The sequence below is a fragment of the Jaculus jaculus genome, chromosome 1, assembly GCF_020740685.1.
Source record: "Jaculus jaculus isolate mJacJac1 chromosome 1, mJacJac1.mat.Y.cur, whole genome shotgun sequence".
NCBI classification, from domain to species: domain Eukaryota; kingdom Metazoa; phylum Chordata; class Mammalia; order Rodentia; family Dipodidae; genus Jaculus; species Jaculus jaculus.
This window is the reverse complement of record NC_059102.1, coordinates 13,140,639-13,159,268: the sequence shown is the minus strand read 5'-3', so window position 1 is coordinate 13,159,268 and position 18,630 is coordinate 13,140,639. Positions and strand designations below refer to the sequence as shown.

Sequence of the window (18,630 nt, the reverse complement as noted above, 5' to 3'; positions counted from 1 at the left end):
TGGCCGCCATTCGACTTACTTCTTCTATGAGATCAAATGTTTAGATTCATATATGAGTGAAAACACATGGCATTTGTCTCTCTGTGACATTTATTTCACTTAACTATTATCTCTTGGATCCCTCCACGTGGCTGTAAATGACTGGATGGAAGTTCCCTTTGCTTTTAATGATGGATTTAGCAAGTCATGAGTTGTCTTTGCAATTCTAAAATATAATAGCCATTGTTTTTAAGAGAAAACAAGGTGTTTGTCCTTACAGACCTCTTCATCAAACCTACTCCCTTATAACATTTGCAGATGACATTGCCACCGTTGTGCGTCCTGTGTCCAAAACCAAAACCTTGAGGCTCACCCTCACCCCCTGGTTTACCCTTGACCTTCAAATCTAGGTTCTCACTGATTTTGCTGTGTGCACGGCATTTAAAAACGATCTCATCAGCATGGCCTTGCCCTTCAGTCAGAACTTGAGTGTTTCATGAACAAAGAGAGCATCTGGTGCATCCTTTCTGCCCCTTGCCCAGCACAATGTCTGCCTAACACACGCTGGACACCCATCACCCCACTGCTAATGAACGAAAGAATGAGATCGAATAGGCTTTAAACATATGCACTCCTGGAAGCTCATTGTCACGGTTGGAAGTTTATTTAAGTGGGGTGCTGGTGAGGAGCCCAGTCTGTGCAGACAGTGCCTGTGGTCAACATAGCCTTGGCCCGGTGGCATGCAGGCGGCAGACAGGATTTCCTGTCCAGGTGTACGTGGTATGTCTGCAGCTCACCACCTGTCGGAGTAATGCCTGCTTTTCTCTTTGGCAGTTGCCTTCTCGGGCCTCGGTTTCACAACATTCTACTTGGCTGGCAAGCTGCACTGCTTCACCGAGAGTGGGCGAGGGAAGAGCTGGCGGCTCTGCGCGGCCATCTTGCCCTTGTACTGTGCCATGATGATCGCCCTGTCCCGCATGTGTGACTACAAACATCACTGGCAAGGTAAGTCCCTGCCCAGGGCCTCCCAGTCAGTCCCCATCATGGTATGGCTCTCTCACTCTTTCTCTCTCTCTCTCTCTCTCTCTCCATGTGTGTATTTGTGTGATATACACGCATGTGTGTATGCATATTTGGCTAGAGGTCAATGTTAGAGGTTTTGTCCAGTCACTGTCCATCTTATCCTTTAAGACAGAGTTTCTCACAGAACGAAGACCTCACTCATTTCATTGATTCAGCTAGACTAGCTATCTAGCAAGCCCTTGGGGTTCTCCTAGCTCTACCTCCTCAGTATTGGAATGACAGGTGTGTGCCACCACACCTGGCTTTTTAAGTGGGTGCTGGGCATCCAAATCCAGGTTCTCTGCTTGCATTGCAAACACCTTATACTCAGAGCATTTCCCCAGCCCCACACTGGCCCATCTCTTCTTCCAGGGATGAGTGTCAACTGAAGTGCTTGAGAGGTGGGTGTCCACTAGTCAGAAGCCAGAGTGGATTCAGCTTTGAAGCAAACAGGGCTGTTAAGTGAGTTCTGGTGTCAGGATGCCCTTGCTGAGAAAGCTTTCCAGCTCTTCCTTCTCCATGTGCTCAAGGAGACTTTGCTGAAGCTCTGTCAGGATGCCAGGCCTCCGGTTGAGTCACCCTGGGCCTCAGGCCCAAATGTGCTTTCCCTACTGATCAGTCCCCAGACTTGGAGCCCAGTGGTTTTGGCTCCTTGCCCATATCCAACCCAGCTTCTAAGGACGTACTTCTCATTGTGGAGGTTGTCCCAAGGGTGTGTCCAGACCACTTCCAGCAACGTTTCTAGTAGCAGTTTACCTGGTATGTGTCTGCCTAGGCTAGGTGTTAACAACCTAAAGCATACAAGACAAGTGAGGGGCATGTTCCTGGGATACGACTATACCCTTCCTCAGCCCTCTGCCCATATACCGCAATGCACAGTTTGCCTGGACGAGAACCGCCACCTGGCCCCAGAGAGGGATCAGAGGTGGCGGCGCAGTAGCAGCGTGGCCTCTAGAGGCAGAGGGGCTGGGAGGTGGCAGCAGGGTCCAGGGCATTACTTCCCAAGAGGCATCCACACACCACCTTGGTCAGGCTACCCTAAGCTTGGACTTGTGTGGGCGGACTTTGGTGTGGGGGCCAGGAGTCTTCACTGTCAGCCAGCAAGCCTGTACTTTCTGGAACCACCTGAGAAACACCATTAAAGAACTGGTTTCCGGGCTGGAGAGATGGCTTAGCGGTTAAGCGCTTGCCTGTGAAGCCTAAGGACCCCAGTTCGAGGCTCAGTTCCCCAGGTCCCACGTTAGCCAGATGCACAAGGGGGCGCACGCGTCTGGAGTTCGTTTGCAGAGGCTGGAAGCCCTGGCGCGCCCATTCTCTCTCTCTCCCTCTATCTGTCTTTCTCTCTCTGTCTGTCGCTCTCAAATAAATAAATAAAAAATTAAAAACAAAAAAAAGAACTGGTTTCCCCTGTTCCCTCCCAGCCTCAGCTCCACCCTTCACCTTCCTGGAGAACATGTCTGAGTCATGGGCCTGCAAACAGTGTGTTCGAGTCACTGGGCAAAGGGTGTAGACTAGAGATGCTGTGGCATGGGTCAGTCAGTGTAACAGGTGCAGAGGGCTGTTGTAGTCAGCTCCACGCTGCTGGGATGGACCTCCAAACCAGACCCAGTCTACAGGAGGAATGGGATTTATTTCAGGTTTACAGATAGATCCAGGGGAAGTTCCATCATGGTGGTAGAAGGCTGACCTCCTTTTGCAGATCCAGAGAGACACAAGCACACACCAGCACCGCCAAGCAGGCAGGCAGGCACACTCAGGGCCGCAAGGGCAGGGAACCCAGGCAAGCGCACTCTGCATGCCTCAGGCCATCCCCATTGACACATCCCCTCCCTGAGCAGGAGTCTGTCTGTTAGGGGCAGAAGCTGCAAACTCAATTTTACTAATAGTTAACAAATTAAATTAATTAACCCCCGAGTTCACTGGGGGATATACAGTCAAACTAACACAGTGCTGATCAAGGCCTGAGGCCCTCTGGGTGGAAAAGGTACAGGGCTATGGCCAGAGCTCTCCCTTGTTCATTTTCTCCCCCTCTTTCCTTCCTTCCTTCCTTCCTTCCTTCCTTCCTTCCTTCCTTCCTTCCTTCCTTCCTTCCTTCCTTTCATTTTCTCCCCCTTCTTTCCTTCCTTCCCTCCTCCCTCCCTTCCTTCCTTCTACTTTTTTTGTATGTGTATGTGGTATGCATGCACATATGCATGACTGAATATGTGGGTGCTTGTCTCTCTGGGTGTGGGGGGTTCTATTTCCCAGTTGCCCTGCATCTTACTTGTTAGACAGGATACTGCACTGAACTGGACCTCACCAATCTGACTAGATTAGCTGGCCAGTGAGCTCCAGGGTTTTCCTATCTGCGTCTCCCTAGCGCTGGAATTTATAGGCCTGCATCACCTTGCTCAGTGTGGTTACATAGGTTCTGGGGATTCAGACTCCAGTCCTAACACTTGTGCAACAAACACCTTCCCAACTGAGCCATCGGTGCAGCCCAGTGGTCTTCATTTTCACCAGTGATATGAGTACAGTTCTGGACATTATGAAATTCCATCATCAGAAGGAAGGAAGGTTGCAGTCACCGGGCAGTAGCAGCAGAGGCATGTAGCCATTGCACCCTTGGGAATAGAAGTATCATCCCACAGATTCATCCTCATCCTATGGCTAAGGCCTTTCCTCGTGAAACATAGGATGGACCAAACGGGCCCGGTGTCAATTGCTTCTCGAGTACTCCCACCAACTGCGTTGTTTTTACGACCACAAGAATGATCATCTCTGAGCATTCCACAAAGCTGTTTTGTTGACTGATGAAGTAATGGATCCAGGTGTCATTTCACTGAAGATGAAATGAAAATGCACTATGCAAATTCAGAGCAAAGCAGCCTCCCTGTTGCTTGGCACATTGTTTCCAAGGATGTCTTGTGTTTCCCCAACAAGTAACTCAGTGGCAGATGCATTTGTTCAACATGATCTGTTTGCAAGCTTATAAACACTGAGTTGTCACTTATACTAAACCCATACAGATTTGGGAAACTCTTGTTTCCAACTTGATTTGATTTCCCCCCTTCATCTTGGAAGCTAGTAAGAGCCTTTGCACAGTGGTCTTGGTCGGACTCTCTTGAATCTGCTCTGGCTCTGGTCTGCTAGTTACCTTTGCTCTGTGGCTGAGTCAGTGGCCACGGTGAACAAATGCAGCTTCATCTGGATTCATGGTCCATCGGGAGCACCGGAGGCCTGCTGGCAATGGAGCCTTCAAAACGGGTGTAGCATTAAGCAGAGACAGGGACTGGTAAGGCTCTGTGGGAAGTAGACAGGAACTAGCAACGCCACCAGGACTGGCAAGAGTGCATGGGAAAAGCCAATCTAGGGAGTTGAGGTTCAGTGGTATTGAGGGCCACATTTGGGGAGCAAGTCCTAACTGATGGGAGCGAGCCTTCTGCAGCCAAAACATAACATGCATCATGGGTACCAGCCACTGGTATGACCCAGTGTCTGTTCGCTGTGTTCTCCTGACTCTCAAGGGAGGACTGAGCCCTTCCTCGGATCCTCCGAAGTGCTTGAGTCAGACCGTTTTGTCTAGAACCCCCCCCCCACCACCACCACACACACTCCTTAGTGAGACTGTCACTATCCATACCAGGTCTCCGCCCGGCATGGAGAAGATGACTGTATTTCTGAGGGCAAAATTACAGACATCTTTTGGGTTGTAAAACTTTGAGGGTAGTGCTACTGCCATCTGATGAGCAGAGGGCTAGAGCGTCGGGTACAGTACCAAACGCCCCACAATGCCCAAGTCAGTCTCTCCTCCAGTGAAGATTGTCCAGCCCCAAATGCCGCCGTTTCAAAGGCCAGAGGCCCTGATCCCTGTCGCACCTTATCTCCGTTTATTTCCCTTGCTGGTCAGAAGCCACACTGTTCTTGGAATGGGAAACTATATTCATCCAATACAGGTATTTAGGGGGAAATCCAGGGACCCCAAGTTTGCTAGCATAGCAAAGGCATAACAGTGAAGACTTTGACTGCTTTTAGGTGGATGTTTGAGGCAGGATGCTTGGTCAAAACAAATCACTTGTTTTCCTTTGGTGAATGGAACTATTCAGGAACTGTGGGAGGGGCCGTCCAGCAAGATGAAAATCCGTGTGGCTCCCCAAAGACATCAGCAAAACCCAAGTCTCTCTTGTGACCAACTCTGGTTTTGTAGTCTGAGGTTCTGTGATTCCATCTCAACGTGATCTAAGCAACTATGGACCGATATCTGATTATCCCATTCTATAGCCATAGCTAATAAGTAGCCCATGATCTCAGGTGGCTTGTACTGATGGCGATAATGGCTGTTTTCTATTTCTGCATCTCTGATCTCAACACACAGGTCTGCTGTCCTGTTAAAAAGTGAGAGGCATAGAGGAGCGTGGGCATGGGAGAGGGCCTACGGAACAGTGGGTGGACCCTCCCCAGAAAGAGAAGGAGCTGGATCAATACTAAACACAGGGCTGACGCTCCCTACATCGTTGGGTTGTGCTAGCTTCCAGCTCATCTGGAAGCTGGCGAGATCCACTGACCCTGCTGGTGCAGAGCTCTGGGCCTGTGGTGGGGCTGTCCTTGTGGTCAGCCGTGAACACCAAGCGCGTGAGCTCTAGACTCATGGAATTCCCAACTAACAAAAAAAAGTCAGTGCGGAGAAAGAGCAGAGCGTGTTATCAGACCAGCTTCTGCCTTTTCTTTTCTTTTTTAATTTTTAAAAATTTATTTGTATTTGCTCCAGTGGGAGAGGGGTGGCAGAGTCTATTACAGCTGAAAACAAATGGCTGTATAGCTTTCTGTGGGTGGCTGGGGAATTAAATCCAGACCAATACACTTTGCAAGCAATCACCTTTAACCACTGAGCCATCTGCACAGCCCCAGATATTTTTTCAAGGCAGTGTCTCACTCTAGCCTAGGCTGACCTTGAACTCACTCTGCAGTCCCAGCAGGCCTCAAACTCCCATCACCTCTGCCTCCCAGGTGCTGGGATTAAAGGTATGAGCCACCATGCCTAGCTCCAATTTCATTTTGTTTAATTTTAATTTTTTTATTTTTTTTAATCGTTTCACAATTTTTATTAACATTTTCCATGATTATAAAAAATATCCCATGGTAATACCCTCCCCCCACCACACTTTCCCCTTTGAAATTCCATTCTCCATCATATTACCTCCCCATCTCAATCATTCTACTTACATATATACAATACCAAAATATTAAGTACTCTCTTCCCTTCCTTTCTCTTCCGTTTATATCTCCTTTTTAACTTACTGGCCTCTGCTACTAAGTATTTTCCTTCTCACACAGAAGCCCAATCATCTGTAGCTAGGATCCACATATGAGGGAGAACATGTGGCGCTTGGCTTTCTGGGCCTGGGTTACCTCACTTAGTATAATCCTTTCCAGGTCCATCCATTTTTCTTTACCGCTGAGTAGAACTCCATTGTATAAATGTGCCACATCTTCATTATCCACTCATCAGTTGAAGGACATCTAGGCTGGTTCCATTTCCCAGCTATTATAAATTGAGCAACAATAAACATGGTTGAGCATGTGCTTCTAAGGAAATGAGATGAGTCCTTAGGATATATGCCTAGGAGTGCTATAGCTGGGTCATATGGTAGATCAATCTCTAGCTGTTTTAGGAACCTACACACTGATTTCCACAATGGCTGGACCAGATGGCATTCCCACCAGCAGTGGAGAAGGGTTCCTCTTTTTCCACATCCCTGCCAGAATTTATGATCATTTGTTTTCATGATGGTGGCCAATCTGACAGGAGTGAGATGGAATCTCAATGTAGTTTTAATCTGCATTTCCCTGATGACTAGTGATGTAGAACATTTTTTTAGATGCTTATATGCCATTCGTATTTCTTCCTTTGAGAATGCTCCATTTAGCTCCATTGCCCATTTTTGATTGGCTTATTTGACTCCTTATTATTTAACTTTTTGAGTTCTTTGTATATCCAAGATATTAATCCTCTATAAGATGTATAGCTGGCAATGATTTTTTCCCATTCTGTAGGTTGCCTTTTTGCCTTACTCAGTGTCCTCTGCAGTGCAAAATCTTTGTAATTTCATGAGGTCCCAGTGATTAATCTGTGGTTTTATTGCCTGATCAATTGGGGTTGTATTCAGAAAGTCTTTGCCAAGACCAATATGTTGAAGGGTTTCCCCTACTTTTTCCTCTAGCGTTTCAGAGTTTCAGGTCTCATGTTAAGGTCTTTAATCCATTTGGACTTAATTCTTGTGCATGGAGAGAGAGAAGAATCTATTTTCATCCTTCTACAGATATATATCCAGTTTTCCCATCACCATTTGCTGAAGAGGCTGTCTTTTCTCCAATGAGTATTTATGGCATTTTTATCGAATATCAGGTGGCTATAGCTACCTGGACTTACATCTGGGTCCTCTATTCTGTTCCATTGATCTACATGTCTGTTTTTGTGCCAGTACCATGCTGTTTTTGTTACTATGGCTCTGCGGTATAGGTTAAAATCAGGTATGGTGATACCACCAGCCTTATTTTTGTTGCTCAGTATTATTTTAGATATTTGAGGATTTTTGTGATTCCAAATGAATTTTTGGATTGTTTTTTCTACTTCCATGAGGAATGTCTTTGGAATTTTGATAGGGATTGCATTAAATGTGTAGATTGCTTTTGGTAAGATTGCCATTTTCAAAATACTGATTCTTCCAATCCAGGAACAAGGGATGTTTCTCCACTTTCTAGTGTCTTCTGCAATTTCTCGCTTGAGTGTTTTAAAGTTCTCATTGTAGAGATTCTTTACTTCCTTGGTTAGGTTTATTCCAAGGTCCTTTTTTTTTTTTTTGATGCAATTGTGAATGGGAATGATTCTCTGATTTCATCCTCTGTGTGTTTGTTGTTAGCATATATGAAGGCTACTGATTTCTGTGTATTTATTTTGTATCCTGCTACATGGCTGTAGGTTTTGATCAGCTCTAACAGTTTGCTAGTAGAGTCTTTAGGGTCCTTTATGTATAGAATTATGTCATCTGCAAATAATGATAACTTGATCTCTTCCTTTCCAATTTGTATCCCTTTCATTTGTGACTCTTGCCTTATTGCTATGGCTAAGACTTCCAGAACTATATTAAATAAAAGTGGGGACAGTGGACACCCTTGTCTTGTTCCTGATTTTAGTGGAAAAGCTTCCAGTTTTTCCCCATTTAGTAATATGTTGGCTGTAGGCTCGTCATCAATAGCTTTTATATTGAGATATGTTGCTTATATTCCCAGTCTCTGTAAGACTTTTATGATGAAGGGATGTTGGATTTTGTTGAACGCTTTCTCTGTGTTTAATGAGATGATCATGTGATTTTTGTGCTTCAACCCATTTATATAATGTATTACATTTATAGATTTTTGTATATTGAACCATCCCTGCATCTCTGGGATAAAGCCTACTTGGTCAGGGTGGATGATCTTTCTGATATATTCTTGTATTCTGTTTGCCAATACTTTGTTGAGAATTTTTACATCTATGTTCATGAGGGAGATTGGTCTATAATTTTCTTTTTTTGTTCTATCTTTGCCTGGTTTGGGTATCAAGGTGATGCTGGCTTCATAGAAGGAGTTTGGTGGAATTCCATCTTTTTCTATTTCCTGGTAAAGCTTAAGAAGCAATGGTGTTAGCTCTTCTTGAAGGTCTGATAAAATTCAGCAGTGAATCCATCTGGGCCTGGGCTTTTTTTAGTTGGGAGATTATTGATAACTGTTTGGATTGCCATGCTTGTTATAGGTCTATTTAAGTGATTAATCTCATCTTGATTTAATTTAGTTCGGTCATATAAATCAAGGAAATCATCCATTTCTTTCAGATTTTCATACTTTGTGGAGTATATGCTTTTATAGTATGTCCCTATGATTTTTTGAATTTTTCTGAAATCTGTTGTGATGTTTGTTACCTTTTTCATCTCTAATTTTATTAATTTGTCTCTCTTCTCTCTTTCTTTTGGTCAGATTTGCTAAGGGTTTATCAATCTCGTTCATTCTTTCAAAGAACCAACTCTTTGTTTCATTAATTTTTTGTATTTTTTTTTGTTTCTATTTCATTAATTTCTGCCCTAATCTTTATTATGTCTTCCCGTCTACTGAGTTTTGGTTTGCCTTGTTCTTCTTTTTCCAAGGCTTTAAGGTGAAGCATTAGGTCGTTTACTTGCGACCTTTCTAGTTTCTTAATATAGGCACTTAAAGCTATCAATTTACCTCTTAGAACTGCCTTCATTGTGTCCCAGAGATTTTGGTATGTTGTGTTTTCATTATCATTTGACTCTATAATTTTTTTTATTTCCTTCTTGATTTCTTCATTGACCCATTCATCATTTAGTAGTGTATTGTATAGTTTCCATGATTTTGTGTATGAGCTATAGCCTTTCTTGCTATTGATTTGTAGTTTAATTCCATTGTGGTCAGATAGAATGAAAGGAATTATTTCAATTTTCCTGAATTTGTTAAGATTTGCCTTGTGTCCTAATATATGGTCCATTTTAGAGAATGTTCCATGTGCTGCTGAAAAGAATGTATATTCTGCAGCCTTTGGATGAAATGTCCTGTATATATCTGTTAGGTCCATTCCTTCTATGACCTCATTTAGTCCAGATGCCTCTGTTTATTTTTTCCTAGGATTACCTGTCAATTGATGAGAGTGGGGTGTTAAAGTCACCCACCACCACTGTGTTTGGTGTTATCTATGACCTTAGTTCTAATAGTGTTTGTTTGATGAATTTGGGAGCCCCCATGTTAGGTGCATATATGTTTAGGATTGTAATGTCCTTCTGTTGGAGTGTGCCCTTAATCAATATAAAGTGACCTTCCTTATCTTTCTTGACTAACGTTGGACTGAAGTCTACCATGTCAGATATTAGGATAGCAACCCCTGCTTGTTTTCTAGGCCCATTTGCTTGAAACACCATTTCCCAACTGGGTCCCGGTATCGATGCTCTGTTCACTGGAGCTGGGCTCAGATGGTGGGGGAGGGGAGGGATCCGCAGCTGCTCTGGTTCTCTCATTGTTCCACGTGTTCTTCTGCCTCACGGTCTGCTCCTCCGTTGCTCGCTGCCGCTCTCCCCTCATGTTTCCCGAGTTGCGGAGAGCGCGGTGTGAGGGGAAAATCCCGCACCTGGCTTTTCCTGCGGCTCGAGCCGAGCCTGGCGGCTTTCTGGTTCACCACAGCCGCCATGGTTGGTGGACCTGCCAGGGCTGCTTTTGCTGGCCTGTGCAGGCTCTGGATGCTCTGGATCTCTCCTACTTCTCCGCTGCCATTTCAATTCCCTATACACCTCACTTTTTAGTAAAAGCGTGTGTTTTGCTGAGTTTTTTGGTCTTTTGCCCCCCTAGGCGGCTTTGGCGTGGTACCTACGCCGCCATCTTAATGGGAAGTCTTGCCTTTTCTTGTAATTGTGTATTTATGGTTTCTGGATTTGGATGCCTTGTGGTGGTTTGATTCAGGTGTCCCCCATAAACTTAGGTGTTCTGAATGCTTGGTTCTCAGCTGATGGAATTAATGGCTTCCGGAGGTAGTGTGTTGTTGGGGTGGCCTTATGGGTGTTACAGCCAGTGTCCCCTTGCCCATGTTGGGCACATTCTCTTGTTGTTATTTTCCATCTGATGTTGGCCAGGAGGTGATGTCCACCCTCGTCTTGCACCATCATTTTCCCCTGCCATTATGGAGCTTCCCCTTGAATATGTAAGCTAAAAATAAACCTATTTTCCCTGAACAAGCGGCTTTTGGTTGGGTGTTTTCCTGCCAGCAATGCAAACCTGACTGCTACAGAAGAGCTGTGGCATAAACCCTTGTTCCTTCCCTGGACGTAGTGATGAGCACACATCCTTCTACCCCTGCATCTGGATCTAGACTGTCTGCAGCAAGGCGTCAGGGTGGAGTTGATCTTTGAACCAGCACTGGTTTCTCAAGTCATAGGTCATTTAACGCAGTCCCTGGGGGTGTGGGGGTGGTATTTTGTTATCAGAAAGAACATCTGCCTCTGGATGTGATTCAGCAAAGTGAGTCTCAAGGAAGGAAAGCGTCCTTCATTCCTTTTCTCCCAGGCTGGGTTGGAAGTGCCCATGGCATTCATAGTCACTGCTCACTGGCTGGGCAGCTTTCAAGATGGCTGCCTTGAACCTTTACACTATGCCTTGACGGTGCTGTGAGGGGTCCTTGGAGTGAACTCCTATACAGTCGCCAGACCTCAGTGGCTGCAAAGGAGATGACATAGGAGCTGAACAGTGTGGTGACCTGTTGCACATGCCACTGAGAGTTTTAGCCTCAAGGTAGCCAAGCAGAGGCTGTGCCCTGTAGAGAGCAGCTCACGAGAGCCTGGTGGCATTCTGCCTACCCAGCCTCTCTGGCGTTCTCCTTGTCTTCCTCTTCTCTTCCCCACCCTTCTCTATCTCTCTCTCTCTCCCTCCCTCCCGCCTTTTAAATTTTATTTATTTTTTTTTTTAGATAGAATGAGACCCAGAGAGAGAGAGAGAGAAAATTGGTGCACCAGGGCCTCAGCCACTGCAATAGAACTCCATATGCTTGTGCCACCTAGTGGGCATGTGCGACCTTGTGCTTGCCTCACCTTTGCGCATCTGGCTTTTCGTGGGATCTGGAGAGAGATTGAACATGGGTACTTAGGTTTCTCAGGCAAATGCCTTAAACGCTAAGCCATCTCTCCAGCCCTGTCTCTCTCTCTCTCTCCTTTTAACCATACACACAGCTCATAGATGAAGGACTCTTATTGTTCAGTATATCTTTGGACTTTCAGAAGCAATCCTACGATTGTTTAAATTGAGTGACTTGCAAAAAGCCTCTGGAAAGATATCCCTTTTTCCCCCTGTCAGAACCCTGGCAGTCTTGGACAGAACAACAACAACAAATTCACTCGATGGTAGCACTTTTGGGGAGGGTTGTGGAACGTTTAGGAGGTGGAGACTCACTGGGAGGGAGTCTTCCAGTTTTATACACTGGCCCCATTTCCTGTCCATTCTCTTTGCTTCTTACTGTGGACGCAGTGTGACCGGCCACCTCCTGCTCCTGCTGCTGTGACTCTCATGAGTCATGGCTATGTCCCCTCAAACTGTCAGCTAAAGATAAACTCCTCCTCCCTTAAGCTGATGCTTATCAGGTGTTTGGTCACAGCTGAGAGAAAAGTAATTCATGCACTTGCTGACCCCTCCACACCAGCAGGGATGTGGCTCTGTCTCATGTTAGCATGGCACATGGACTGTGCTTCTTTGCTTTCCTGGGTCACTATAACAAAGTGGCAAAAAAAAAAAAAAAAAATGGATGCATAGAATGACAGAGCTGTATTTTCCCCCAGTGTATTTATGGAGGCTGCAAGTCTGGAGTCACAGTACCAGCAGGACAAGCCTCCCTGCGAAACCCACAAAAGAGCCTGTCCTGGCCCCTCCCACCTTCTAGTTTCTCGTTGCAGCGTAGGTCAAGCTTAGCCTTCGTCCTCCGTGGCACTCTCCTGGGGTCTCTTCACATCCTCTTCCCCCTGCCTGTGCCAGCCTTGTCTATCTGCCCCCTCTTTATAAGGACACCAATCCGATTAGGTTAGCATCCAACCTAGTGGCTTCATTTTAATTTGGTTGCTTCTATAAAGACCCTCTTTCCTAGTGGGGTCTCACTGAGTTACTTTTGAAAGAACTCAAGTCAACTCATGACAACATGTGCTGAATGAGTGATTTTTAACTGAACCATCCTCTTTTGGTTTTCTTTTTCTTTTTCTTTTTTGAGACAAGGTCTCAATACTTGGCCTTGAACTCAAAATCGTATTGCCTCAACCTTCTGAATACTAGAATTCCTACACAGCTTCCCCATCACGTTCCTTTCTTGCTAGTCTCACTCTGCAGTGGTAACATACTCAGCCTAGTGGTATTAGCGAAGTGCACTAAGGTGCCTGGCATTCAAAGGGTTCCCCAGAGAGAACGTGAGACCGAGGTTCCCTGGGCGAGGTTGACAAAGAGAGAATGCAGAGCAGTGAAGGAAAACTTGCTGTTCGGCCCAGCAGACGACATCAAGAGCACTTGCAAGTCTTCTCACCAGTACTCCCTCCTCCCTTTCACTGATCTGCTCACTGTGGGGAGAGGAGTTTGTAAGTTAAACTTCAGAAACAGTGACATCATTAACTTAGCTTGCTTTATGTCGCATGACGTCGTTCCAAGGAGTCACTGACTTCCTGCACGCGCTGGGAGCTGGTTCTTTTGCAGAGAATGCCTGGTTGCTCAGCGGCAAGCGTCCTTGTAACGTGTCTGAACATTGCCTGGCTGGCCTCCATTGCTCCCTCAGCTTGGCTAGTCAGGAACAGGAAGGGGACATTTCAGGGACATCGAAGGTGATGCCTGATGCCCTATTTTATTCGTTCTGACCTCAAATAACTGATTTTAATATAATAAGCCACTTTTTTCTGCACCTTCATTCTCTTTGAGAGTAAATTTTAGAAGCATACACATTAAATATTCCTTCAGTCTGTCTTGCCTTTTTATGTCTGTGGGCACCATCAACACAGCCATGGCTGCTGGTCCTCCAGCCCCCAGGGTTCTAGGTAGCTTGTTCTTTTACTGTGCTAGGAAAGATCTTTTAAAGAGGCCTCGTTACAAGCAAAGGAAACTTCACTAGCCAGGGAATCACTGGGAAGAATGAAAAGAACAACCAAAGAAAAATCACATGAAGTTGCTGAGTTTTCCACAGCTGAATTTTGTCCTGGTGTCTTGGGTCATGAAGCCCCAATGCAAACAGGGTCCCAAGTAAAGCCAGAGCAGTGATGGCAGATGTTGCCATGGTGACAGCTCTTCCCAAGGACCTATCAGCACATCTGTAGAAGCCCTTGTACTTATTTTTGCCAGAGCAGGTAAGCATAGCTGGGCACTTTGCTATGTTGGACCTTGTGAGGTCCTTTCCTGCCCCTGGACCTCATGACAAGAGATGACTTGGTAGCCACCAGACAGGCAAAGATTTGATTCGTGCGTTACCTGATTCAAAGTCACTTTTTCTACGACCGTTGGAGTCCAGCTGGTGTGGGTTTTCTCCATCTGCTTCTTATAAAGACAGCTTCATTAACATACAATCTACCACCATAAAATTATCTTTTTTGAAGTATACAGTGCAATTTTTTTTTTTAATTCTCACATTACAGAATAGAAGCTACTGAGCTATGGGTAAATGTAAATGAACAGAAGACAATCTGGGCTTGGTTCTAGGAAACATCATTTAGCAGGAAGACAGACTTGGCGGTGGGATCAAAGGAATGGTACTTGTGAGACTACATGGTGCACAGGTGAGTGGCCAGAGGGGGTGGTGAAGCGTGGTCCGTGCTGCAGGCTCAGGAGAGCCATGAACACGTGCAGGAAATGGTCTCCGTTTCACACCAGATGATGGGTCATCTAATTTCCTATAGTCCTAAAAGTCCTTTGTTAAAAGGTGAGCTTCCTAGCCAGGCGTGGTGGCGCATGCCTTTAATCCCAGCACTTGGGAGGCAGAGGTAGGAAGATCACCGTGAGTTTGAGGCCACCCTGAGACTCCATGGTGAATTCCAGGTCAGCCTGGACCAGAGTGAGACCCTACCTCAAAACACCAAAAAAAAAAAAAAAAAAAAAGATGAGCTTTCTTTAGTTTCTCAAATCCTTTCTTGGCACACCTTTACATATTCTCTTCCTTCTGCCTGGAAAGCGACAGGCATGGTCCTTCCCTCTACTTCCCTTGGCGGGTGCATCCTTTTCTTTCAGGGCTTGGTCTGTGAGTCTCAGACTTGGCAGAATCTACGCGGCTGAGCCACCTCTACATTCTTCTCTGAGCTTGCCTCCACACTTTTCATCCATGATGCGTATCCCAGCTGCAGCTCGCTGCTCAGTCACTACACGTCATGTCCATCTCGCCCCTTAGGACCGTAAGCTCTGGAGTGGCAGGGATTCATATGCAGTATTCAGTCTCGTGCCCCTGGTCTGACTCTCACATCTGATGCTTAATACACATGTAATGCATGTGTGTGTTGAAGGAATGGCACCGGAGCTGAGTCAGGAGACAGTAGTACTTGGTATGTGAGGGGCACTGAGATCTGCTCACCTCTTCAGGGCCACACCACCCTAGTGCGGGGAAGTCATTCCTAAGCCGCTGTTTTCCTGAATGGAGCTCTCTGTGGCCCTGGCTTGCTTTTCTGTCACTGAGCTTGCTGTCACCCACTGGAAGCTCTTTGGGACTCACTTCTTCATGGAATGTGGAGGCTAGTCTCTCCTTGGCAACTTGACAAGACTTGAGATCACAGGTACACAAATCTCTTGGCATATCTGTTAGGAATTTTCAAGATTAGATTAATTTGATTGGGAAAACCCACCTTAAGCTGGGCATTGCCATCCCCCGGACTGGGAGTCCTGAACGGTGTAAAAAGGAAGAAGCCCGCTGGGCAACAGCACTCACTTCTTCCTACCTGCTGCTGTGATGATGCGATGCGAGCTTTTTTGTTTGTTTGCTTGTTTGTTTTACATGCGGTGCTTTCCCCACCATGATGGACTCTGCCCTCTGGAACTGTATGCTGAAATAATCTCTTTCCTTCCTTAAGCGGTTTCTGGTCAGGGATTTTTGTTCCAGCAATGAGAGAGTGACCGGCACAGAAAGTGAGTCCTTTTCTGTTTGGATCTTGTTCACCGTCTTAGTCGTATAGCCCCAGTGGCTCAGATAAGACCTTGCACTGCCCTTGGTGATGCCGTCCCTCCAGGGTCTTGGGATACCTCTTGTCACTTGTTCCATCAGATCAACCTCGGGCCACTTCCTCACACGCTGCTGCATCCATCAACCTGGAAAACATACCTGGAGTGCCTGGATGTCTTTGCTCAATGATCCACCTAAACAAAATGCTGAACTGCAGAGAGGCCGAGAGCCCTCAGCTGCAGAGAGCGCTCCCGGCTCCGTTTGATAGTCAGTGGCTCAAATGCAGATGTTGCAGCACATTTTAGATTCTAATAAAAATAACACCTCATGGGTCTGTTTGCTGGGGTTGGACAAAATAGCACACCACTGTATAGTGCAACTCGAAGACCTTGAACTAGAAACAGCTTTAGCATATTTTATGGGCGGTTGTGCGTGGGTTGCATGAAGAGATTCTTGATTGGAGCGGCCACTTCATTTAGTTATGTTAACTATGCCCTGTGGCCCTAGTCAAGAATTCTTAGTGCAAACTGCTTTTCAGGTGTTTGGATGACAAATGTTTTATGAGTTTATTTAAGATGCTATGGAAATACAGCCATGCTCAAGAGTTGGAATTCTGGATGGCTGAGTTGCCACATGAGAAAATGCCTGTGGAAGGATCAGGCAGCCTCCAGCAGTGCAGGATGTGAGAGGAACAATAGAAGAATGGCTGCTTAGGTCCTGTTTTGACATGCACTGTGACTTTCTTTTTATAAAATATATTTTATTTATTTATTTGAAGAAGAGAAAGAGGGATAGAGAAAGAGAGAAAGAAAGAGAGAGAATGGCCATGCCAGGGCCTCCAGCCACTGCAAACAAACTCCAGTTGAATTCACCCCCCTGTGGGTCCTGGAGAATCCAACCAGGTTCCTTTGGCTTTTCAAGAAAAAGCCTTAACCACTTAGCCATCTCTCCAGTCTATGCACTGTGACATTTTGTTCAGCAGTGGTGTCTTCATAGCCAGTGAGATAAATACTGAGATGTCCTGTCCGTCTGAGAGATGACGGCCTCCAGGCTTCAAGAGAGATGAAGTGACCTCCCCTGGCAGGGGCTACAGTGTCTTAGCATGAAGGTTCCTTGGCATGGAGATTCTAGGGTTGGGCCGAGAGCAGATGCCCAGTCCCTGACCACGTCCCAGGTGCCTCTGCTTGGCCAGCACTTCCTCTGTTGGCTGGGGTGAGGGCAGATGCCGAGTGCCAGAGAAACCACTTCCTGCGAGGTGTTCCCACTGGGATTTTTGTGGCTTGACAGCAGGACCACAGGATTCCTTCAAGACTTTATCAGGAAAAAAGAAATTTCAGCCCATGAGAGCGGCACAGCGCTAGAGAGACAGCTGGATTCTTCTTCCAGACACTGGAACTGTTAGCAGAAACAAATCTGAGCTCACTCAATGCTCAGGTGGGAATGAAGGAAACAAAGAAGGAGTGGGGATGGCTCAGGGATAAAGAGCTGACCATGTAAGTGTGAGGACCAGCCTGTGGGTCCCCAGCACCGAAATAAATGCCGGGTGGCTGGCTGTGCCCAGAAGATCAAGACAGAGGACTCCTCAGGGATGCTGGCTAGCTGTACTAGCTCATTCAGTCAGCTATGGTATGGGTTCAAGTGACAGACCCAACCTCATTAAGTCAAGTCGAGACCAATAATAATAATAAAAAAAGACATCAACATCAACTTTGGCCTTCAACACACATGTATGCACACAGGCACACACAAGCATTCCCACACAGGTGAACATGCATGCACATGCATGCCTACATGCCACACACACACCTACACATGCCAGCAAACAAAGGGAGAGCAGAGTCCAGCACACATTTTCTTAACACTGAAGCGCCGGCAACGGTGACATCTTAAAGAGTCCACCAGGACTGGTGCTTCCGCCACGGTGCCTTTCTTTTGGTCTTAGGGGCTTTCTGGAAAATCGGAGCTGGCTGCATGGAGGAAGGGTAACCATTTTCTGCTTTATCTTTCCTGCCTAGATTCTTTCGTGGGTGGCATCATCGGCCTCATTTTCGCCTACATCTGCTACAGACAGCACTACCCGCCTCTGGCCAACATGGCATGTCACAAACCGTATGTCAGCCTCCGAGTCCCCAGCTCGCTGAAGAAGGAAGAGATGCCCACGGCCGACAGTGCCCCCAGCCTGCCTCTGGAGGGGATTACCGAGGGCCCCGTATGACGGGAGTCCCAGGAGAATGGACGCTGGGCCCCGGCACGTTCTTCCACCCTGATGTCATAACACAGTGGAAAAGAGTTTCTGTCGTGTGTTCTTCATCCGTTGTTTCCCCCAAGCTTCTCTTCTGCTTCCGTTTTGTTGATGGCGTTCTTGCCTCTCTCAATGTCTCTTCGACACTTTTGAATTTGCCAGGCTAGGACACCTGGAACCATGTCTGAGCGACTGAGGCACGCAGGAAGGAGGAGGCTGCAGGGTGGGGTGGGGGGAACTTGCTCAGCCAATGACTCCTCCATCTGCAGGCTCTGCTGTATTACTCACCCGTCTCTGTTTTCGTGGCTGTAAAACATAATAAAACCTCCCACTGGAAGGCCTGGTGTCAGCCATCGTTGGGGCAGGGGTCGCTCGGTGCTCTGGTGGGTTTCACAGCCAGGCCCAACACCAGCCCCATCCACAGGACATCCCGGGCTTGGACGCAAAGCTCGCATCTGTAGCCATCTCCTCCTAGCATATCTCTGAAGTGGGCTTAGGATTTCCCAGGGCTTTGGGGGCCACTGACTTAGAAGGATTTGAGATGAGTAACCCCAGGTTCAGAGCTCCACTAAAAACCATGAAATCCGGAGGCAGATGAGCCCTCACATCTGGAAAACACCAGGGAAGCCACTTTGCTTTGAGTTGTTTTATATTTGTTTAATTTTCTGTTTTTCTT

At 46.5% G+C, this 18,630-nt stretch overlaps 1 protein-coding gene across 2 annotated transcripts in view; it reads left to right on the top strand.

Moving 5' to 3' along the window:
* Plpp4 (phospholipid phosphatase 4) overlaps window positions 1-18,291 on the top strand; it is a 168,049-nt gene extending 149,758 nt beyond the window's left edge. For both annotated transcript variants that reach the window (XM_045132805.1, XM_004659291.2), the window contains 2 exons: window positions 814-984; window positions 17,728-18,291. In XM_045132805.1, coding sequence (XP_044988740.1) covers window positions 814-984; window positions 17,728-17,927 — 371 coding nt within the window. In that variant the 3' untranslated portion in view covers window positions 17,928-18,291. The remainder of the gene's footprint in view (window positions 1-813; window positions 985-17,727) is intronic.
* Window positions 18,292-18,630: the final 339 nt, after the last annotated feature.